Source organism: Pantherophis guttatus, chromosome 2, assembly GCF_059756535.1.
Source record: "Pantherophis guttatus breed Tessera chromosome 2, ASM5975653v1, whole genome shotgun sequence".
NCBI classification, from domain to species: Eukaryota; Metazoa; Chordata; class Lepidosauria; order Squamata; family Colubridae; genus Pantherophis; species Pantherophis guttatus.
In genome coordinates, this window is record NC_142064.1 from 206,063,910 (window position 1) to 206,089,098 (window position 25,189).

Below are 25,189 nucleotides of genomic sequence, written 5' to 3' on the forward strand. Positions count from 1 at the left end.
TCAAGAAATATCATCCTGTTGTCTGACTATAACGCTTTATTTTATTCCATTGAAAAGAATTAACATTTTCCTGTTTGCCAGACATACAAAAATGTACATGAGAACAGTTTTTGAATGATGCTGTATGTTATCTCTCAAAACCTGTGGTTTCATTATTGAAAGAAAAGGAATGAAGACAAAAATGTATTTTAATACACTTTTGCATGAAATGTATATTATACATTTTATTTAATTAGAGGGGGGTAAACCACTTATGCTCTTACAGGATTATTATGCATAAATCCAGTTAAGTTCAAAATTTCCTCTTACTTGACACAGCTCTCTTAAGCCCTGGAGCCCTATTAATATTTTTCAACCTTATATAGTTTATCAGTCACCCACAAAAATTAAACGCGGGAAAGAAAAGCAGAAGACAAGGTATTGCTGATACTGTGCTGACATCACCAGACATTGCCGATCATTTTCCCACGGAATCCGCATTTATTACGACTCGAGAGCAGACCGGAAGCGTGGGAAACTTTCAGAAGCGACTCTATGGTTGCAGAGGCCGATACGCTCCCGTCGGGCCTGTGCCGGGAAATCTCGTTTTCCGAGGCCTCAGCCCAGCCCTTCCGTTTCCGTTTCGGAGGCCGGTGAGGGGAGGGGGGGGAAGGGCAGCGGCGGGGAAGAGACAGCCGGAGGAGGAGGAGGAGGAGGAGGAGGAGGCGGCAGCGACAGCGGGATCTTGCGGCTCATCGGGCCACCCGGCCTGGCTCTTTCCCGCCCTCCCTCCTCCCCTCAGACTTAGGAGGCCCAGGCCGCCTCCGCCGCCAGTTCTCGGCGGGGGACGAGTTCGCGTGTTCCGCTCACCCAGTCAGGTTTCGGCTTTCCGTAGCTCTCGCTTTCTTCTTCCCGCCTCCTGCTCAGAGTCGCCCCCAGGCCCGTTTTCGGTGTGTCCCATGGACAGGCACAAAGTGAAGCGCCAGAGGCTGGACCGCATTTGCGAAGGTAAAAAAAACAACAACACACACACACACACACACAACAAAACTTCCTGAGCTTCGGAAGGAGGGATGGCGGGCACCGGGCGGCAAGAAGTCTCCAAATGTCGAACTGAAGCTGCCGGACGATTCGGACCTCGTGCCCCGAATCTCTCTCCCCACGTGGTGTTGTGACAGAAGGCTGCTCGTGGAAGTATTGGCGCCCGCCTGCCTCTGCTGTGAGGCGTTGTGAGCTAATCCTTCCTTTGAAAAATGGGGATCCTCGAGTTATGGCCGGGTCCGACCTGCCCGTAGACTGAGATGCCCAGATTACACCGCCAGTCCCGACTCGTTTACTTTAAAAACCGCGATCTGTATCCTTGGTGAAGACAGCTATCTCAGCTCTTGTGATACCCCATGAACCCGGATAGCCTTAAGGTCCCCCCACTTGACAGAAGGGGAGGAAACGTCTAATAGTGGTGTTTTCTTTTAAGGTGGCCAAGTATGCCAGGTGTCTCTTTCAAAAGAGATCATAGATGATGTTTATTTGCCATTGAAAAGCACAAACCTATGTTTTTCTCTATTAATGTGTACCTTTTGGTTTCTTGCAAATGCGTCAAAAAAAAAAAGTGCAGCCTTTTAATCTAAACCAGTTTTCTGTTGTCTAAAAAGCACATTTGAATTGTGTGTATCTTTTATCTTTCACCTTCTTGTATTAAGTAGTAGCAATTGAGGACCAGCTGTTTTTTTTTTTTTTAAATTTCTGTGGGATATTACTTAATCGTATATTATATATAATGTATTTATATTTTACAGCACCTAACTGATATTTTCTGGGCAGATTATGAAGCTGTTTAACATCACACACACGTCCCGTAATAATAATAATAATAATACGATAAAAGCTAATAAAATTGCCTCCGAAGAAGTAAATGAAAAATAAATGATTTAAAGGAAGCAAATTGTTGCATATAACAATTGTTGCATATATTTTGAATTGAAGCCTAAATGATGCTATGCAATAGCAATAGCACTTAGACTTATATACCGCTTTACAGTGCTTTACAGCCTTCTCTAAGCGGTTTACAGAGTCAGCATATTGCCCCCAACAATCTGGTTCCTCATTTTACCCACCTTGGAAGGATGGAAGGCTGAGTCAACCTTGAGCCTGGCAATGATAGATACATAGATATATGACATTAAGTTTTGCTCAATTTGGTGGTGTTTACTTCATACAGAAGATGACAATTACACTAGCCCCTTACGATATTGAGAGAAAGCCATTAGTGAACACAAGGAGATATAGGTTCCTCCATCCAGAAGAGCAAGCTCTTCTGATTCTAGCTTCAGACTTTTATGCCTAATGAATGCCTTCTTCTTTAGGTGCTTGTTTGGAACAGAAAAGCAACATGCCAAAGTGTCTTAGCTTCCCAATAGTTTTCTGTCTGGCTAACAAGGCCAGCCAGAACTTTTTGATTTTTGCTCTGAGAATTATTCCATTAATAGCTAGGGATTAGAAGGAGTTTTTTTTTTACTTTATTTGGGGCTCAAATTATATTAATTGTCTATAAACTTGTTAGGATATATTTAGTTGGGTTAGCATATCACACTTACCTAAGGTTTGCTAAATCATGGTTCACTGCATAAATACAATTGGCTAGCAATACAAGAGAATATTTTTAGCTAAGGCTTGAACTGCGAGGTCCTTGGTGTCCTTTGAGCTTGGTTGCTTTCTTGCAGACGTTTTAGTACCAAACTGGATAACATTATCAGTGTTAGTGTTACAGTTGGTTAGGCTTATAGATTACTAATTCATAATCATTTTACTTTACATTACACTCACACATCTTGCTAAAGCAAAACCACTATGTTGTAACTTAATGAGAACTATGGACTCAATTTCCATTTTTCAGTTATATCATTGTTAGGAAGACTAGTATAGTATCTTGAAACATTTGTGCATTTCTATTGTGTTTTTCATCATTTCCTTAGCTAGGAGAGAACAAATTGAGTTCCTTTTTAGATGTAATAACCATTTCTTAAGTGGTTTTTAGGTGATTTTTGCTATTCAAGTTTGAAAGCACATAAAATACTGAAAGGGTGATAAAAGATTTGTTTGCATGATCACAACTATTCCATTCCCCACAATTGTTAAAAATACATTAGAATTATTAACTTAGTCAATATTTGCAAATACATATGGGTAAGTACCTTCCATATTACTGTTCTGTTTGTATAAGGGAGCACCTAGCATTGCTGGGTACTCCCTTATACTGATCAGGTTATTGGCTTATTTGTTTACTAATTTCTGTTCTGATTGAAGCAACCCTCAAGCGTTCCAGACAGGAATTTTCTGTTTAAAATATGAAGATAAATATTCTTTACTGCATAAAATACTTATTTATGAAGGCAATAATATGAGTGGAAATAATAATGCTAAAAAAAATCAAAAGTTCCTCTTTGAAAGCTGACTTTAGCAAATGTAGGCCTATGATAACTCAGACCCATAACTCAGTCAGATAATTTATGCTATCATTTTATTACTTTTGCAAATTTCAAAAATGTATAACTTAGACCATCAAATATTTTGAATATTCTGAAGGGGTGTTACGAGATAAAGTTACAAGATATGAGGAATGAAATTTTACAAAAATAAATTATGAGTGTGTGTGTGTGTGTGTACAATATAATGTAAATCAGTTCTGTAAAATGATTGACAATACTTGACCATGTAATATATAACTGAGTGTTATTATTATATGTTAAAAAAGAGGTATCTTTCCCAATCTTATTGGAAAAATGGTAGAATTTGAATTTGAGGTCTTTTGCACTTATAAAAAGCTCTCTATCAATAATCTAATACTGTTCCTGAATTTTTCCCAACACTTAACATATTGGGATGCCATAATTCATTTGCAATGGGACTAGTAGAAGTATACCTTTCATTTTTATTTGTGGGTGAATAATGCTATTTTCTGTTGTAGGCATAAGGCCTCCTATTGGTAATGGTCCAATGCCAGCTCGTCCATTGGTTGCCCTCCTTGATGGCAGGGATTGCACTGTAGAAATGCCTATCCTGAAAGATGTTGCCACAGTGGCTTTCTGTGATGCACAATCAACTCAGGAAATCCATGAAAAAGTAAGTGTTTTTTTAAAAAGGGGAGGGGGGAAATTTCACTTTCCAATGAAAAATGAATTGGTTGTAGAATTCATAAATTCTGCTTTGAGAGCTAGCCATTATTTGTAGTTGCTTTCCACCTCATTTTGAACCAAATTCTATGGAAACCAATGGGAATTTAAAAGAACTCAGAAGGGGTGGTCCTTTGTCTAGCAAATTTTGCAGAAAATGCATATTGCACTTTGCTACTCTGCTTAAGTATGAAAGGCCAGTGGGAAGGGATAGGAACAATTATTTTTCTCTTTTCTGTGAATTTAAAAGGACGTGAAAAAAAGAGGGATGGTGTTTGTCCTTTTGTAGAAGCAATTATATTCTCTTTCTGTCTTTCACATTCCATTCCTTTCTTGGAGTACTTTGCAGTTCATTGAACAGCAAATAAAGCGTCGATCAGAAGTGGAATGCTGAATAATAAGTGAGGTTGTGGAATCCTGAGATCACTAGTTCTAATGCTATGAAGTAAGCATTATTCTGTTGTTCTGTCTTCCTCTAGGTTCTAAATGAAGCTGTTGGGGCTCTGATGTACCACACCATTACCTTGTCGCGCCAGGACCTGGAGAAATTCAAAGCTCTCCGGGTCATTGTGCGAATTGGCAGTGGCTATGACAATGTGGATATCAAGTCAGCTGCAGAATTAGGTATGGTGATCCCAGTGCAAAAAAAAAAAAAAAAAAGGAATATTGGAGAGTTGGTGGGTAAGGAGTACATCCTTCCTCTGTATTCAGTTCTGGGGTTTGGACTGAATTTACTAAAAAAAATTAAATTTCTGAGAGGCAAGTAGAATATTTCCTATTACTAAGATAAATTTCAAAAATAAATTTAAATTGTTTCCATAAGAATATTAATTGTTTTAAGATATTATCCTTATATTGGAAATAGAAAAATAGTTACTTGGCTAAAAACATAAAGTATGGCTTGAAACCCATAAATATGATATGCTTTTGCATAAATATAAATGGGGCCCATGTATTGTCTATACTATACATGGTTTCTTCAAGCAAGTGATTGGTTGCTTTCTTTTTTTTGAAAGCAGTAGTGTAACTCTTCAGTCTTACAATCTTTTTATTTCCAGATAATTTGTGCTGATTTATATTATTGTTTTAAACAAATATATATTGAAATGAGATCTAAATTATTCAGATAAACTGGGATTATTAAATTCAGATAATTGAATCAATCTGATATAACTGAAGAAAGAAAAGTATAATTTAACATTTCATAAGTGAGGTTGTCTCAATATTTGAGAGGCTGATCTGAAGAAGTTTTTGATTTCTTTAGGTCCAGATTTCTAGTCAATACACCTTTCATGGTACTGAATTATTGGGATCCAATCAAATGTTTGTTTGAGCTTCAAGTTTACACTTTCTTGAAATGAGAATTTTGCCAGAATAATAATATTCCCAAATTATGGTATGCTTGATGAGAAGCAATTCTTTTGTGTGAGAAGTAACTTTACAATAGATAGTATAAAAAATCCTTTCAAGTTCAGTCAATTAAAATAATTTCAAGAAGCAGGGCTAGGAAGATCTGCCAGGATAAAAGAAATTAAACGAACCTACCATTTGAATAGTGTAATGTAGCCAACAGCCCGATGCAGATAATCAGTCCTGCAATCTGATAAAAGTTACCTGCTCTTTTCTTAGTAACTGTTAGACAGAGAGCAGGAGAGAGTAGATTCTGTAGGACTAAAGAAAAGAAGAACGAGAGGTTGGAGGAACTTGTATAACATCTAAAAGGAGGAGAGACTACAAGATGGTTGAAAAGAAAGTTGGAAATCATATTTCTTAACCTTATTTTTTTCTCCTTTTTAATTTACTTTCCATTTTTCTTTGAATTCTCTTTTATTCTATAAAAAATACTTAATAAATATAATAAATTTTAAAAAAGAAAAAGAAGGCAGCGAGTCGTCTTATTCACTAATGGTGTGTGATTCTCAATAGATTATTTCCAAGGGAATATAATTGGCAGGCAAAGAAAAGCTTCCTATCTTGGCCTACATAAAATTCAAGTACGGGATCAGATTGATAACAAAATGCTGAGATTATATCAGGAGGTCAGTAAAATGTATTATGTATTCCTATTTCCTTAGGTATTGCAGTATGCAACATCCCTTCATCTTCTGTAGAAGAAACAGCTGATTCTACCCTCTGCCACATCCTGAACCTTTATCGTCGGGTTACATGGCTTCACCAAGCCATGCGAGAAGGAAACAGAGCCTCGAGTATGGAGCAAATCAGAGAAGTGGCTGGTGGTGCTGTACGTATCCGTGGTGAGACCTTGGGCATCATTGGCCTTGGTAAGCAGTTAGTGCTTTCTGTAGCTTGGATAATGTTCTAGTGTGACCAAACATTCAAACATTTCAGTTTTTTGTATTTCTCTCTCGTGCCTGTTACTTTTCTACTTTCATTATTCGAAGAAATCCATTGCTTTCCATTTAACCTGGTAGCAAAGTTAGGATTTGTGCTTACTCTGAAAGCCACAATTAGAAAAGCTGTTTGTTGCAGGTGAGAGAAAGATTGAATATTTGATTTTAACAAATATTTGTTTTCAACTTTTAGTTTTTATGTAACTGTAAGCAGCCCAAAGTTACTCTGATACTTTGATAAGATGGGCGGCCAATAAATGTGTTTTTTTATATTTATATTTTATATTAGATATTAGATATTATATATTATATTAGAAATTTGTCACACCTGAATTATTTTATTGAACGTGCTCTTCCAAGATTATGGAGCCATTTTAACATAATTCTTAATGTGCTAATGCTTAGATAATCAGACAAACTAATAACTAATATCTAAGAGTGTCAGGTATGCCCAAGTACTGGAATTCTTCAGTTTCAGAAGGAGAACACTGAATTGAAAGAGCTAGAGAGTAAATAGTAGAGATGTGCACAACTCACAACTGATTAAAGAATGGAATATTCTCTTTCCAAATCAAATTTATTTTGCACATCTCTGGTGAGTAGGTATTGTGTTTGATGCATGTGTTTTTTCTAAATTGAAGTTGTTCTTTTGTCATTAAAGTGGAAAAGGAGAACACTAGCTATTATCTCCTAATAACTGTATTGTTGTTAAATAAATATGTGATTATTTTGCATATTTGCTTGGGACCATTAGACAACTTTAAAAGCAATTTCTCAGAACTGGATAGCTGCACATCCAAACTGGACTACAATTATTATTTCTATTTACTGTACTTTTATTTTTCTCAGTAATAGAAACTCTGTTGTTCTTAGCATCTCACACCATGGCTTCTCCTAGGTGATAGAATTGTAGCTTAGTTCTGTATTAAAACCCAAAACATTTCCCCATTCATTAATGTATATCCACAATAAACAGAAATCCTCAAAGACAGGCAAAATTTAATTGTGTTCCATAGAAATCCAAAAACTTACAAGCACAAATTTAAAAAAGGCAACAATTTTATCTCAGAAAAATCAAATACAATCCCAAGAGATAAAGATCTCTAAATATATGCCTTCCTCCACCGCAAACATTCAGGTAAATTGTCTCTGTCACACACACACATCCCATTATTCCTACAAATATATAAAGCTCACCTTTACCATGACTAGAATATTAGAGATATGTCTAGCGTATTGGTAGAAAAAATTGGAGAAAAGCAAGTTAAGCATTGGGCAGTTTATGTTTATTTTGTCTAAAACAATCCTGTCTTAGTATTAAGTGTGAATACAACCAATGCCTTACACTGTACTTAAGAGTCCCATATTTTCTTTCTTTTTTTTTTAAAGGCCGAATTGGGCAAGCAGTTGCCTTACGTGCAAAACCCTTTGGTTTCAACATTATTTTTTACGATCCTTATTTGCCTGATGGAGTGGAGCGTTCCTTGGGATTACAGCGGATGGCCACCTTGCAAGATCTCCTAATGCACAGTGATTGCATCACATTACACTGCAGTCTAAATGAGCATAATCATCATCTCATCAATGACTTCACCATTAAACAGGTACAGCTTTGCGGGGCATTGTGCAAATTTCAGGAAAGTAATGCCATGCATAGGTTTATATGTAGCAATTGAATTGAATCAAATACTTTATTTGGTCAAGTGTGATTAGACATGTAAGGAATTTGTCTCCAGTGCAGAAGCTCTCAGTGTACATGCAAAGCAACAGAATAATGATAATCATAATAATAATATCAATGAGAGGGGAGTAAGAAAGATAATAAGGATAAATAATAATAATACAGCCATACTGTGTGGGAAAATATACATAGGCAGCACTGTGCGAATTAGGTCTTCAGCAGAGTGATGGCCCGAGGTTTTAAGCATATTCAGTTCCAGATTGTTGCAACTGCACCATAGGGCCAGTTGTTCAACCTCCTGTCTATATGCAGACACATCACTGTCTCGAATGAGGCCAATAACAGATCTATCATCTGCAAACCTCATAACTTTAACAGAAGGTACCTTGAGGTGCAGTCATTGGTACAGAGAGAAAAGAGCAATGGAGAGAGAACACACAACCTGTGGGGTGTTATGCTCATTGCCCGAGTACTAGATGTAATTCTCATACAGGTGCTAGATAAATTTTTGAAGACAATAGTGGGTTGTATGTGGGCACAAATTTCAACTTAACTCTAACGACAGATGTCATTAGACATCTTTGGCAGATAATTTTCAGATCTAAAAAGTGGGTAGATAATCTATTATGAATGGGAATGCAGTACTCTTAAAAGAGAAGGTGTGCACATTTGGGACTTTCTTGATTCAGTTTTATCACAGACACAAGTGGTCTCAATAACAGAGAATACCCTTTTCCGGTATTGGCTAGTGTGAAGTTGCCAGTCCTCTGACATGGATTGCTATAAGCCCATTTATTTTTGGGTATTCATGAAAATGATCCTGAAAGTATAGTTGGTCTAAACTGGAGCAATCGAGACACTGATAAGTATAGCTATTAGAGATCCTATGATACTGAATCTGAAATGGGCATCTTAAATGGGCCGAATTCAAGATGCTGATTCTGAGTTACAAAGCTTGAAATATTTTGGGATCTATTGTATGCAAAATGATTCACTCTGTACCTGTCCATCTTCATTTTTGGAACAGCGGGAAAACTTATTTTATGCAAATCTTTGTATTTTTGAGGCACAGGCAGTCCCTTGGTTAAGAACAATGGACTTAAGGACAACCCCTAAATACCAGTGGGCTGTCTATTATTAAAAATGGCAGACAACATTCTCCTTCCTTGAGCTGACAAACCATTGAAGTTGTGCAATACTTTCAGGAACTGCTGAAATTGCACATTGTTAATATACAGCCTGTTTACTGAAGTTTTTAGTGATTTCTTTAAAAACTGAGCAATTTCAGCAGTTTCTCTGCCCAAGGAAGGACAGTGCTGTCCATCATTTTTAGTAATAGACAGTCTGTTTGTAAATACGAGTTCTGACCTAACATAAAAATTTGGGTTACAGACAGTTAGGAACATAACTTGTTCTGAACCCAGGGACTGCCTGTAGTATATATTTTATTTAAAATAAATTTGTAAACTGGCATGTCCATTGGAACAAATGTGTTAGGATTTATGGAGGTTTTATTCATGTTTGTTACTATTTGATGTAGTTGTCTTGACACGCTTTATTCAAATAAGTCACCTTTAGTTTGGAAAAAATAGGAGCAAGGTTTCGATAAGGCAGATTAATTTACTGTATATACAACATCACCTGGGACATTTGTATAGAGGCAAGACACAAATGAATTAAATGAGTAAATACATTAGAGTTTTACAATGATCATTTTCATATTGCTGTTTATGTGCAATAATTTAATATCAGTGGCCCTTTCTATATTTTGCTATATAGATGCGTCAGGGTTGCTTTCTAGTGAATACAGCTCGTGGAGGTCTGATTGAAGAGAAGGCCCTAGCTCAAGCCCTAAAGGAAGGGAGGATCAGAGGGGCTGCTCTTGATGTGCATGAGTCAGAACCTTTCAGGTAACAATTACATTATCAGGCCTTTGTCAGTTTTCAATAGGATACATATCTCTCTGCATCTTAGAGCCACCAGCGATCATAATCCAAAACATGCCTGTTTCTCTACATCACAGTTTTGCTAATGGGCCCCTAAAAGATGCTCCCAATGTGATTTGTACTCCTCACACAGCCTGGTACAGTGAACAGGCTTCTATTGAGTCGAGAGAGGATGCGGCTAAGGAGATCCGAAGAGCCATCACAGGTAATTGAAAAACCAGCTCTGTAGTTGCTTCCCAAATGACTTCACTGGACTAGGACTGTGTAATAGCAACAGGTTACGCACCGTTTTGTGTGTGACCAAATAATAAGAACTTAAAAAAAGAACTTGACCTTCCTCTATTCTATTGTGTTTTAAGTGTCATTGTATATATGGACTTTGCTTTTTTGATTCCTTGTTTTGACTGAATATTTCATTTTTTCAAGTTTTTCAGATCTGTTTATGTGCATATATAGTCTTCCTTGTCTTCCTTTCAGTGACTGTTCTAAATCGCTGTTTCTTGTTACCATTGGCAGTAGGAAAACATTTATCTGAAGTATATGACCAGGAGATTGCTTTGTTCCATATCATTAATGGCAGAAGGAATAAAAGTGCACTCCTTTGAGTCAAGCTTGATTTTTGGTAATTTTTTGGACACATGGTTTTCTTACAAGAGATCCAAAGTATCTTCTATCTGGGATATCTTTATTCCCAAGACTCACTTACAGCTCTGGATATTTCTTGAAAATCTCCCATCCAAATCCTAATCAGGCTTGATGCTGCTTAGCTTCTAGGCTACTCAGCTTTTTCCCAATGGCATTTTCTTGTGCTGATCAGCTACATCTCCAAAGTCCAATGTAATTATTGAGCTTCAGATTACTTATTTATAAGGTTTTTCTTTTAAATCATGCGTAACAGTAGGAGCTGCATACCTGTAGGATTAAAGCAAGAGTGAGCAGGCCTGCATCATTTTTAATTTCACACACTTCATTCATAGAGAGACATGTCCATTCTTCTATATTCTTCTATTCTATATCTCTCTCCCTCCATCCCATCCCATCCCTTTGAAACAATTGTGGAGAGTTAAGTGTCAAGCTTAAATATATGCAGAAAACAATTTGCAGAGTTCACAGGGTATCTGGAGAGAAAAATGAATTCTTGCCTTTTTAGTTGTAAGCCCCCATCCTGGGCACAATAATATCTTTTTTTTTTTTACTAAAATCTTCTACTTGTTCTACCGGACATTAGAAGTGTAATTACTGGAGAGAGGGGGAAAAGGAGACTCATGAGCCAGAGGTATGTATCCAGTTTTGAATTTGCTGCTGCCTTTATAGGCAATGATCATTTGGACAGTTGTTTTCAATTATTGGTCTAATAGGGCACATATTTTTATGGCTCTGATTTTGCAGAGAAAACTCAGATTATTCATGTATGCATGATTTGCTGTGTATTTTTTTCTTTGCTTTGTTCAAGGTAGTCAGAGGAACTTTTGATATGTTTTGGAATATATATTTATATACAAGCATGGTTGTTGGCATAATCTTTCTCTTCATTTGTGGACTTTGACATAGGTCACATACCTGATGGTTTGAGGAACTGTGTTAACAAGGAATACTTGCTTTTAGCGGCTCAGTGGTCTAGCATTGATCCTGCAGCTGTACATCCAGAGCTTAATGGAGCTACAGCTTACAGGTGAGATACATACCTCTGAATTTTTAGCAGTGAAGTTGTAAAAGGAATGCTTATCAAAGTGACTTTCGATTACCATATGTTTTCTTCTTATGACAGGTTTCCTCCAGTAGTAGGAGTAGGAACCTCTGGGCTGCCGGAGCCACCAGTTGAGGGAATTGTAGCTCACAGCATTCCCTCTGTGTCTCACTCTGCACCACACACTCCTTCTCCAGGAGAGTCAAGCAAATTGGAGCCAGACAGAGAAATCTCCACTGACCAGTAGCACCTCTCTTGTCTTATTCAGCCCTTAAAATAAAACAGGGAAAGTCTCCTGTTTTTAGGACATATTGTGACACCCCCTCCTCTCCTGGACTGCTTCCTCAACGGACAGGAGAATGCATTTCATTATTGGCAAATTCTAGCTTTTGCCTTTAAACAGGTATTTTTATAATGAATTTAGTTTAAATCTCTTGGTGAATCTCTTTCTTTACCTGGGGCAATGAAGTAGTGATTTTTCATTATTTTGATAATGCTTAGTTTTAACATGCAAATTCATATGCCCCTGCCTCCAATGTATGATATAGAGGAAAACAGTACCAAACTGAACAGTACCTGGATGAACACATGAATTCCAGTGATTTCTATGACTGGCGTGGTTTTTAATGTGATTTCTTAGGTTGCGTATCAGTTATGTCTCAGGTACAAGTAATAAAAACACTGTATTGGGATAGGGTGGGGGAACCTGTGCATCTGGATTGCTTGATAGAAAGAAGCAGAATTCTTGCTCAGTTGTGAGCACTTACTACTTCAATCCTTCCTGCTTGCATTAACGATGTGGTTGTTGAATGATTTGTTCCCAGGGCTATGGATAAATAATTACAAAAACACAGAGTGGATGTGGAATTCTGTCTGGAATTTGTACGTAAAACATTTACAGAAAATCAGTTGAATTGTTTTAATAGTTAAGATGCTTGGTGGGTTACAGGAAGATGATTGAATTGAGATTTTGAGCCCAGCTCAGGGAATGAGGACTCAGCTCCACGCAGGAAAGTAGGAGGAATTTTAGAGCTCAAGACTTCATGTTACAGGATGTCTGCGTACAAATAGTACAAACATTGCAGCAGCAAAAAAGGTAAAATCCTAGAATTTAATTTAGGATTGAAGTTTCTTTGACCCGTCTCTTTATAGCTTCAAAGGCCAAGCTAGGATTTTTTCCCTTTTGATTTTGTCTAGTGTGAAATGTATTAGGGATGTGTGTGTCCAGTCTTCATTTTTTTTTTTTACTCCTACTCTTCTCTGAATTCCTTGTTTTGCAACAAACAAACAACAGATCTTATTCTCAAGCCTGCAACTAGCTATGCACATTCTTCCTGAAAGATGCAGTTGTTCTATTCTATGACAGTTTTCTAACTTGAGTGTGTTTTAAATGAGGCATTTAAACCCTATATAGAGGCAGTACTAGAGTATAATTTTGGGGGGTGGGGGGAAATTGCTTTTTCCTTAGCATATTGTCTACACAGCATATATTTCATCATGAAACAAAATATTTATTAATGTTCATATATATTATTTTTACATTGTTTGGAATTTTGAGCATGAAAAATTATGTTTTTTTAACCAATCTGCTTAAGTATACAGCTAACAGATAAATTTGGGGAGTGGAAAATGGCAATTCTTCTTTCCTAGGAGTTGTCTTGATTTGCTTTGTGGTGGGTCTTTTAAACAGAATTATCAGTCAGGCAATCTGGAAAAAGATAAAGTAAGATACCCACCCACTTCAATCTGTGCTTACAACTTAAAGTTAATAATTGGTTAGCACATTCCCAAATTTCAGATTGTTCTTCAGACTTAAATGTCAGTGGTTAACTGGCAGGTGCATATCCCCTTTAATATGAGTGATACTAATGGAGAAAAGCAAATTAATTTTTATATTGATCATATTCTGATTTTGTTTTTGCTTGAGATGGCATACTCCTTGATATGTGTTATGTTAGAATGTAAGTTGGAAGTGTTTGATATAGTGTAAGCTCTGATAATTGGGAGACATAGTTGCTTTATATTGGCACGGATGATTATGATTATGTGCTTAAAATTCAAATACCTCTTGGGATGCTCAGGTTTTTTTAGCAGTATCTGGGGTGGGGTAAATTAACAAGTTAGTACTACATATGTGACAGTTAAGTATAGGGGGCCTTTCAGTGACTCTTCAGTGAACTTTCAGAGAATTTTTGTTTAGGGCAAAAGCAACAAATGCAGCTTTTTATTGAATCTTTGTACTAAATCTCTAACCAATTAAAAACTGGAATTGAGGTGCAAGCATAATTTAATGCTAGCCTTTAAGATGGTTGAAGAATCAGGAGTGGTGATGAGGTGGCTCACTCCCTTGCCCATCTCTTCATAAATTTTCTATACTTTTCTTTCCCATTCTAAAAAACTAGAAGCATGATAACATCAATTCTACATGTAAACTGGGATTAATTTTGTTTGAACAACTTTGAACAGGTAAAGATGGCAAAAGGAATCACAGCATGTGATGCTGCAGCTTTGCAGATATTTTTGCAACATCCCTTGAAAAATTATATTCTCTCGTTTAGTAAGAGCCTAGCTCAGATTTAATGGTGTGTACGATGTTCACTTTCCATGCATTGAAGTGGAAAAATTATCTATAAAGCATAAAAGACATAGTTGTTTCCAACAGGCATATTTGAGATGTTTTGTTGTAACTGAGAAGGCATAAAAATGGAGGATGAGGGAAATGAAAATTAGATTGTAGGAAATAGTAGCCATGGAAAAAGAGAACTGTGAAAGATAATTGAAGCCCTAGAATGCTATTTTTTTAGTTCAGCTTCACTAGTTGTTAATACATGAAGTTTATTGGCTACAACCATAAAAGCATAAATACTGTATGCTTTAAAATGAAAGCTGGGATGCTCAGGATATTAAATTCTAATACTAAAGATTCTATACTTGTATGATGTCAAATACATACTGCCCTGGAGATGAGGAAATAAGCCTTTGTATATTCTTAGTTTGATAATGATGTATATTTTACTGGCCTCTTGCGACCCATATATCACTGTAGCTTTATAGCTACAGTTTTAAATTCTGAGAACCTATAGGTTCAATCTTACAGCTACAGATGTCTATAGTTGCTATCATTATGCCACAAGGAAGGAATTTTGTGTTATGACATGGTGACCCAAGACCCATGCTTTTGTACTTCCATTTACATTGCAATGCACATTTCGTCATTTGCCTCTATTGTTCCACCCATAGATGCCTTTGGTTCCAGCTGTAGAGATTTTGGAAGTGATAGCCCCAGAATCATATTGTGTTTCTAGTAGAGTTTATCAGCAACTGCTTTGTTGCTGACTGTTGCTGTCTTTTGTTTTCAAGGTTTCTGATCAAGGTTCCAAGCTGTGGGATTGCTCAGAGTCTCCTATCTTGCCTGTTTCAGGGAATAGTGCAAGATACACTCACTTCATAGTGGCAGCCTACATTAGTAAGCAAAATATTTTTTACACATGGATACCTCTAAAGATTTATAAGATAAAACCTCCAGAGAAAAACTGGGAGGATCTCAGCTGGTTTACAGCGAGATATTTGTTTTGATTAGAAAATATGCTATTTGGCATACTAGAAAAATATTAACAGTAGAAGAGTTGCAACTGTCTCCTATTGCTGGTGGAAAATGATTTAAATCTTAAATCCTCAAAAATAGCCAGTATTACTGAAACCAATATTTGGGAATTTAGAAATTTTGAGCTTACCAGAGTAGCATTAAATATGAATTCATATCAGGTTTTAGACTTTAGCTAATCAAACTTCTGTTCTAGAAGGCAGGACAGGCTAGGTCTGATTATAAAGTGCTCCAGTTGCACATTATGATGTTTTTGTTTCTTAGAACATTTACCACAAAAATGGGTAAAAGTGGACATATATACTAAATTTTCCTCCTGGTACCAAACATTATTCAGCAACTCCTTAATGTGTTTAGACATACAGCTCCAAGCTCCAAATTTTATGCATGCTAAGGAAGTAAATTAGAATGAAAATTCATTTTAAATCTTCCTTCAAAATTAATGTGGAGCTTAATCCCAAAGAATGTCTTTTCATAACGTTATTAAGACAGGAGTACTCTGGGTCATGCCAAGGTTAATCTGCAAGAGGAGTTCACTCTGTCCTATGGAATATTCTGCTTGTCAGATTTGCTGTTGCTGGCCAGCTTCTTTTTATAGAGGACTCAAGAGTTTCAGAAATATATTTTTGTAGACAATAACTAAACTGTGAAACTTAATAAGGCATGTAAAAGCATTTCCAATGTTTCCTGTACAGATTTTTCTCCTTTCAATTCCCTCTTGGCTTTTGTTAGAAGTTTGACAGTTTCTTGAATATATTTTAATAAATATTTCGTTTACGGTTATGTGGGTCTTCTCATTTAAGTGTGTGGCTGCCTTGACTAATATTGATGGAATGTAGTATCTTTAAGTGTTGCCTTATTATCTAATTGTGCAGGTGTAAATCTCCTTTTCCTTAAAATAAAAAAGCTAGTAAACTTAAAGATGGGTGATGATGTAAAATAAACCTGCTATAATGAAAGTGCCGTTGATGAAGGTTCCAGAATAATTAATGGTAAGATGTAGATGACTGCAAACATTTAAGTACACAAACCTCTCCCTTTAAATGCCACATCTTCCACAATTTGTTACAGAAAGCTGAGCTTCTGTTCCAAAAGGAATGGTAAAGACTATAGCTGTAATAACGTAAATAAAAGAAGTAACAGTTTTTCACAAAGAAAATGCTTTACTATCCTAAAAGATTATTTATATAATCTGGAAAAAGGAGATTTTTACACATTTTTGAGAACATAAAAATGAAGTTTGAACAGCTACAGCCATAATCTCAATCTTTAGTTTAGTAAAACACATAAAACACTATGGTGGTCTTCCTGCTTTAAAAATGTGGAGGCTACTGTCTTCCTATCCCTTATTTCCCACGGTAATTATCTGAGCTACATTGGTGTAGTGGTTAAGATATGAAGCTAGAAACCAGGAGACAGTGAGTTCTGGTCCTGCCTTGTGGATGAAGCAGGTGGGTGACCTTGAATCAGTTATCTCAGCCCTCGGAAGGAGGCAAGGGCAAATCATTTCTGAAATCCTGCCAAGAAAATTGCAGGGACTTAGTTCAGACAGTTGCCAGCAATCAACTGACTCAAAGGTGTGCAACACACCTTTTTAACATTTTCTACATCATTTGGTCATAACATGTAATTGAGTCACCTGATTATGCGCTACATCAGCATACAGGAAAAGCTTATCAATGGATATTTGTTATGATGCTCTATTACCATAGTACCAAAGTAATACCAAAGTAATAGCCCTTCCAACGCCAGTTCCATGGGAACAAAATTGATAGAGTGGTTTGTACTCCTGCTCTTCCATTAACATGTGGCCTGTTATTGTAACACATACTGCTAGACTAATTAAGCGTCTGGGTGTGTATATATATATATGTGTATATGTGCGTGTATATATATGTATGTGTGTATATATGTATGTGTATTTGTATGTGTGTGTGTATATAATATAATATAATATAATATAATATAATATAATATAATATAATATAATAAATGTATGTATGTATGTATGTATTTCTCTTTAGCCAGGTTCTAGCTACGTAAACCAAGATATAATGCAGCCCTAGTTCAGTGAAATCACAATTCACTAGTTTCTGGGCTTTTTTTCTGCTGGCAGCCAGCAGAAAAAAAGCCCAGAAACTAGTGAATTGTGATTTCACTGAACTAGGGCTGCATTATATCTTGGTTTACGTAGCTAGAACCTGGCTAAAGAGAAATACACATAAAACCTATGAAAAAGAAAGAAAAACATATATATATATATATAATATACATACATAAATACATATATATAAATTATATAGTGTTTTTCTGTCGAAGCACGAGAGCTAAATAGTTTGAAATAGATCTATACTAGTCTCCCTTTATCAGCAAATATAAATTTCATATACATATATACATGCGTACACCCACACACCCCCATACCCACACAGTCCTGGCCCGGCCCAGACGCTTAACTTGTCCAGGGATGTGTGTGTAAAATATATATATATATCTAAAATATAACCGCGTACGACGCAGTATCCCCTCTGCCCTCCTGCGGGGAACGGCGGAACAAACGAAGCTTTACCAAGAACGGAAAGGTCAGCGTTGCATGCCGGGAGCCCAAAAGTAAATAAATAAAGGGAGTTCCGCGCGTTGCATTCTGGGAGCCCAGAGCCGGGGGAGGGTTCGGCAGGCGCGGGGCACGCCGGGATGAATCGGAGCCTGCCGCGGGGCACGCCGGGAACAGGGCGGGCAGTGTTTCGGGGGGCCCAGAGGGAGAGCTGTCGCTGACTCGCTCGGTGTCTCTGGAGGCTGTTGAGGTCGAGAACCGCGGCGGAGGCGGCTTCTGCCCAGCAGGGATGGCAGACGCGACGGCCTCCCCGGTGGGGAAGCGACTCCTGCTGTTGCTGGTAGCAGGTCCGGGCGAGGGAGAAGCGGCGGGTTCGGAGCCTGGGCCTGCTCTGCCCTCCCGGGCCTGGAGGAGCGGGACCGTGCGGGCTATGAGCGGGGCCGTCCCTCAGGATCTAGCGGTAAGAGCCCTCGGGCGGGCAGGGCGTCCGGGCTCGTCCCCTTGGCGGGCTCGTGTCCCCCCTGGGCTCCGTCGTGTCCCCGGGGAGGAAGGGATGGCGGAGGAGCTGACCCCCCCCCCTTTTTTTTTTCTTTTGGGGGGGGGGAGATGAGGAGGAAGCGTCTCTCTTCGTTTTCTTCGCCTTTGCGCGAAATAACCCGGGATCCCTTCCTTATGTGGAAGCCGTAGGTTCTGGCGTAAGGCCGCTCTTGGGCCACCGATCTCGAATTTCAGGTGCTGCGTTTACGGCAGTCCTTGGGTGGTTGTTTTTTTTTTGTTTTTTTTCTTCTCCCTCTCGGCGAAAAATCGCCTTCGGATCCCCAAATCCTGAGGTGAAAATGCGAGGATCCGTTCGTTAAGCGAACATCGCTTATTAAAAGAATATTCGCAATAGTTTGTTTGGCTGGTAGGTTTGCAAATTCCTTTGGAAAACGGTGGCACCGTTTAGCTGCAGTGTGTTTGGAGTACGATGTTGTTGTTTTTAAATCACACTTTTCTAATTTTAGTTGGATCTTTTAGACTTCGGTCATTTTTAGGTGTGTTTTTTTTTTTTTTGCCACTTAAGTATACTTTGCTAAGTCTCCAGAATTATGGGAAATTGCATCTGGGATAATGGGGGGATGGTGGCCGGGGGTTAATCAAAATATTTTGATGGAATTCTTCACCTGCAGACCTCACATGTGAAACTATTGGGGGGGACGACATGTAGGGCTTGTATCTGTTTTCCTGGTTATGGGATACATACATAAATTGACTTTAATTGTTAAATGCAAGACATAGTTTCGATTTCATCCTCAAATGACATATTTAATTTCTGGAGATCTTGGTGCTATCTGAATTTGGTTATTTGCTTGCAGACATTTCTTTACCCAACTAGGTAACATCAGTGCTAGTGAGTGCCCTGCCAGTGTTGGTGGGGGTGTGGTTTTCTCCTTGGTAGTGTCTTGATTAGGGTATTGTTTTCTTTTTGTCTGATGTTAATCCCTCCTTATCTGGGTATTGGCTGCTGCAGAGGAAGTGTTCTGGTCTTTTTGTTTCCTTACTTTTTTATTGTCTTTTTTGAATGGTGTGCAAATGTGGTTTATCTCTGTGTGTCTATTGAAGAAGGAAACAAAAAGATCAGAATACAGAATAACTCTTCTCCAGCAACCAATACCCAGAGAAGGTGGGATTGATACCTGACAATCAAGCAGAAAATAAAATAATAAATGAATCATTAAAGAGAAAATCATATCCCCATCAACACTGGCAGGGGAATTGCTATATATAATCAGGAAACAAACTCGTCTATAGCACTGATGATATTACCTAGTTGGGTAATGAAATATCTGCAAGCAAATAAATGACCAAACTCATAGAGCACCAAGAACTCCCTGAGTTGATCCCTGAGCTACATATATTCTTTTTTGTATTTAATCTGACATAGGTAAATACAAGTAGAAGATGGGTATGAACCAAAATTCCAATTTACATATTTGACATCAACATTTTTCCATAAAGTAGTCTCAGCCATTTATTACAGCAGTTGAGCTCTGTACTCTGCTTTATACCCATTGGCATAGTCGCACAACACAGTAGTTTAAACAAAGATGCATGGAGTTGTTTCTGAGTCAGCATGCTGTTTTCTTAGTGTAGTGTGTGTAAAACAGTCCATCATCTAAAGAAAAATTTATGGATTTTTGGAGCAAAGTTATATGAACCCAGAAGCTTTGTTTTGTTTTATCATCTGCTTGATACTCTGAGACACACACACCCCTTCATGATTTAACTTGCTTCCAAAATTTTTCAACAGAATTGGGTACATCACAATATGTCCTTGCTTGACCTTAGCAGTTTCCTCGTTGACTATTTTTCAAAGGACGTTTAGGTACATTAAAAAGAAATGCAAGCTTCAGTAGACCTACCCAACTTATTTTCCTTTCAAGAAAGAACTATGATTGAGTGATTGAAAATTAGAACTTGTTTCAAAAGATTTATAAAAATGTGTAGGTAAGTAAAAGAAAAATAAGAAAATAACAGAGTTGTTGGGGAACTTTAGAGGTTTTTGTGATACTGAAGCATTAGGTTGAAGTTTTTTAAAAATAGTCAGAAAAAAAATCACAAAGAACTATGTAGCAATTCTTCTCTGCATCTCTATATTTATATTTATTATTACTAATAATGTAGTTATTGGAGAGTATATATTACAGAATTGGTAGTTGGTGTCAGAGTTTATACATTGTATCAACCATTGTTTGTTTTAATAATTAGCCTATATATTGGATAATTTAACTGGATTTGCTCATAACTCTAAGCCATAAGCAAATATATGTTTTAGTTTATCATATCATATGATTACAGATGTCTCTCAATTAATAACTGTAGAATTATTTATTTATTTATTTATTTATTTATTTATTTATTTATTTATTTATTTAAATTTTTATACCGCCCCCTCTCCCGAAGGACTCGGGGCGGTGAACAGCCAAAATTAAAAAACATACAATATAAACATTAAAATACTATAAAACAAAATTAAATTTATTGGCTTCCCCCAATTTAAAACCCCTTATCCATAAAATTCACCAATTAAAATTTTTTTAACCCAGCCCAGCTTGCTGAAATAAAAAAGTCTTCAGGGCCCGGCGGAAGGTCCGGAGGTCCAGGATCAGTCGTATCCCTGGGGGTAGCTCATTCCAGAGGGTGGGTGCCCCCACAGAGAAGGCTCTTCCCCGGGGGGTCGCCAGCCGACATTGCCTGACCGACGGCACCCTAAGGAGGCCCTCTCTGTGGGAGCGTATTGGCCGGTGGGAGGTTATTGGTGGCAGAAGGTGGTCTCGTAAATAACCGGGCCCTAAGCCATGGAGCGCTTTGAAGATGAGAACCAATACCTTGAAGCGCACCCGGAAGACCACTGGAAACCAATGCAGCTCGCGCAGGAGAGGTGTCACGTGGGAGCGCCATGTCGCCCCCATAAGTACCCGCACGGCTGCATTCTGCACCAGTTGGAGCCTCCGAGTGCTCAAGGGGAGCCCCATGAAGAGAGCATTTCAGTATAGAATTATACTGTAGTTGACATTTTTCATGATGGATAATGAAGAAATGGTAGATGGAACAATGCCATTTGATTTGGCTTTTTACTATGGACATGTAATCTGGGAATTTTAAAAAAGTAAATTGACTTAATTATCCAGATCAAGTCATATTTTTGAAATGGATATTGAAGATCTGTAGAAAATGTTTACAATGTAAATGACAGAGGACTAGAATTACAGTGTATAAATGACTAGAATAAATTTTATAATAAAATATTCTGGACTGAAGTATACTGTAGAAATGAATTGCAAATAAGTGCACAGGGAGTATTTTGGGAAGCTAAAATAGTTTTACTGGCTTGTATGAAGATTGAGCAAGGCTGAAATGGAAAAATCTTAAAAGGATTGTGACATATCTGTGATTATTTTTTATGATCCAAAGACTGGAAAGTTAGTTTGTCTCTTTACTTTTTTATGATTTAGCTTCCTAATGTTAGATTCCCATGAGAGACACAGCAACTTAAACATTTTCTCAATATGTAATGATTGTAGAAAATAAAAGCACATTCAGAAAGCAGCAAACTTCCACAATATGTATGTAGAATGTTTAAAATGTGTTAGGATTGTTATACCTTAGGAAGGTGTAACAAAAATATAAACTATGGGTTAAATGGCATTAAAAATCCAGTTGAGTAATTATTGAAGGAAAATGCAGTAAATGGGACTTTTTAATTTAGACAAATGATTATTGAAAATGACAGGAATCCATGATTATTAAAAATCATGTGCGAGGTGAAAGCATTTAATGTAAAAGTTTCTATTACACCTTGTGTTGGGGAAATTCAAATGACAAAAATTCAGAGATGTTGAGGCAGAGGATTTGTTTTGGGGTTGAATCGTCTATCAGAAGACTGTTAAATTAGAAACTAATCTCAGTACAGCTGTTCTTTTTATTATCACTTTGTACTTACAAAGCTAGTATGACAATAACAGTTATGCTTATAGATCAATTCCTTTCCATTTTGACTGTCATGTTATGAACTGAAGAATTTTCTTTCGAGAGATTCATGTTTTTTAAATACTATGCCTGATCACCTTTACTTCCAGTTGATTATAAAATATAACTAGTTTAAAATGATTCATTGATTTTGGTGGTTGATTTATTTTCTTTAAAGTATTGACATACAGTGTTTTAGAGTGAGTTCATGAATTATCTAACATAATTTTGTACTGAAATAGTATCGGTTTGTAGAAAAAAGCTTAATACACTGCTATGGAAAGTCATAGATACTTTGTACAATAATATGTTGGAGCTTTATTATTAAACATGTAGATAGTTGCTTATATTATGTTGGCTTGCCCAGAATACATGGATAGAAATATAGTAATAAATGGCTAAGTTATATTTCCTAATTTAGTTATTATTGAAATTCTTTACTATTCATTAGAGTTTATCTCAATTACCTTGATTATTTAAAATTTATATTAACATGTAGAATATTTAACTATCCTAGCTCCGTTTAAATAAATAAATAATATTTAACCCTTAACTTTTTAGCTAAATGCAAATTTGTGTATTGTAAGTTTCATTATTAAGTAGTGTATATATACAAAAACTGCTTTTACACTTTGGCCTAAAGAAGCTGCAGGTTCTCCAGCAGGTCTCCTAAAGCTGTTCTTGAGTAAGATATGAACATCAGTGCTAACTATTCTATAGAATAGCTAATTATATTTTATACTTAATTCCATTTGTAATCTCATTCTCACTTTTTAAGTAAAGGGATTTATCCAGTTAGCTCCAGTTTTTATTAGTAAAACAAGAACTTTAAGACCATCCACAGACCTTGTTTCAAATACTTCATTTTTCTGGTAAAAATATATTTTCAGTTGTACCTCTGGAATGCTGCTTCAGCCTAAATGTCTATGGAGATTTTCAGTCATCCAGGTCATGGTTGTCCTAAAGGTGCTTTTTTTCAAGAGGCAACTGGACTTTCTGGTTTTTCCTTGAAGATCTTTTGCTTCTCATCCAAGAAATGGATGGGCCTGGTGGCTCAGCAGACTAAAAGCATTGTGATTAACACCATCTGTCTGCAATTACTGTAAGTTCGAATCTCACCAGGCTCAAGGTTGACTCAGCCTTCCATCCTTTCTAAGGTAGGTAAAATGAGGACCCAGTTTGTGGGGGCAATAAGCTGACTTTGTATAAATATACAAAAGTATGAAGGCTATTGCTTAACGCATTGTAAGCCGCCCTGAGTCTCCGGAGAAGGGCGGCATATAAATCAAATTTAAAAAAAAATTAAAAAAAAAATTCGTTTCGCTTCTTATCCAAGAAGCTTCTTCAGAAACTCCAGTTGCCTCTTGAAAAAAGTACCTTTGGAACTGTTTCAGCCTAGTGTTGTTGTCTTTTTTTACCTCAGACTAAGACTTTTCTGTTCTTCAAGGCTTTTGAAATATTTATATTTGATTGATTCAGAATAAATTATTTCATATTGTTAAGTTCTATTCTTGCAGGGGAAGTGATTATTGATGTGTGTTTTTGAATCAATCATGATTTCTAGTGACTTCATGTGCAGTTTACTTGTTTTTCTGGCAACATTTTTAGTAGTGGTTTGCCTGTGCTTCTCCTATGGCTAATTGATAGTGACTAGCAAAGTCTCCCGACTAAATTCCATGCTGAATCCAAGACTAAAAACCAGGTTGCCTTATTCCTAAAGGTAAAGGTTTCCCTGTCTAGTCATGACCAACTCTAGGGGACGGTGCTCATCTCCGTTTCTTAGCTGAGGAAGCTAGCATTGTCGTGGTCATGTGGCCAGCATAAACCAAGGATGCATGGAATTCTGTTACCTTCTCACTATTTATGAGGACCCAGTTTGTCGGGGCAATAAGCTGACTTTGTATAAAAAAGAACACCGCTTTGGGGGGGGGGGGCTGAAAGCCCTACTAAGCAGGTATATACAAAAAGTATGAAGGCTATTGCTTAATGCATTGTAAGCTGCCCTGAGTCTCTGGAAAAGGGCGGCATATAAATCAAACCAATAAATAAATAAATAAATAAATTTATTTACTCTCATTTGCATGCTTTCAAATTGCTAGTTGGACATGCCGGATTCCCAGTTCATGCTTTAATTCTTGGAACAAACTGGCTCTATTCTTTGTTATGTTTTCTAATATTTTATCTCTACACAGTATTGTATGTAGAAAAATTATTTTATGAGGCATTTGCCCAGTGACTACAAGAAATTATGAGGCACCTAATTTTAAAAAGTCAGCAGGGGATCAGCTCATAATTGAAGCCAAGGTGTTTTTCTGGAGAATAGACATTTTTAGGTCATAATTTTACATTTTTGGGATGAATATAATTCAGTCTTGATACAATTCTCTGATAGGCAATATAATGCAAAGAATATTGAAGTATTTAGGTACAGAATTACAGTTCTGTAACTCAAGAATAAATCTCAATTCAGCTCACAAATCTTTGTAATGTTTAAGATTAGAGAGACATTTTTAATGAAAACATATAAACAAATAATTCAAAATTGAAAATTAGGTTAAGACCAGTATTAACATTAGATGTAAGGTACAATTGGTACAGATAATTCATGCCAGTCTGAGGTCTCCAGCTATTTCTGTGGTATTTTTCTGTTATTTATCAGCGTCTTAAATTCAGCATGTCTAAGATTAGATTTCTCTGTCTCAAAGCCTT

The 25,189-nt window shown here is 37.0% G+C and overlaps 2 protein-coding genes across 5 annotated transcripts in view; both read left to right on the forward strand.

The window, feature by feature from the left end:
* Positions 1 to 604: 604 nt before the first annotated feature.
* LOC117679513 (C-terminal-binding protein 2) lies at positions 605 to 16,200 on the forward strand. The gene is made up of 9 exons (XM_034441512.3): positions 605 to 987; positions 3,944 to 4,098; positions 4,628 to 4,772; positions 6,224 to 6,430; positions 7,889 to 8,103; positions 9,960 to 10,090; positions 10,204 to 10,331; positions 11,678 to 11,798; positions 11,895 to 16,200. Exons 1-9 carry the CDS (start codon positions 939 to 941, stop codon positions 12,058 to 12,060), a joined length of 1,317 nt encoding a protein of 438 aa, XP_034297403.1. The 5' UTR covers positions 605 to 938; the 3' UTR covers positions 12,061 to 16,200.
* Positions 16,201 to 18,059: 1,859 nt separating this feature from the next.
* The window catches only part of KDM3B (lysine demethylase 3B), a 48,210-nt gene continuing 41,080 nt past the window's right edge, over positions 18,060 to 25,189 (forward strand). For 3 of the 4 annotated variants that reach the window (XM_060688453.2, XM_060688452.2, XM_060688454.2), the window contains exon 1: positions 18,060 to 18,431. In XM_060688453.2, coding sequence (XP_060544436.2) covers positions 18,261 to 18,431 — 171 coding nt within the window. In that variant the 5' untranslated portion in view covers positions 18,060 to 18,260. The remainder of the gene's footprint in view (positions 18,432 to 25,189) is intronic. The other variant, XM_060688450.2, reaches the window with a different exon arrangement.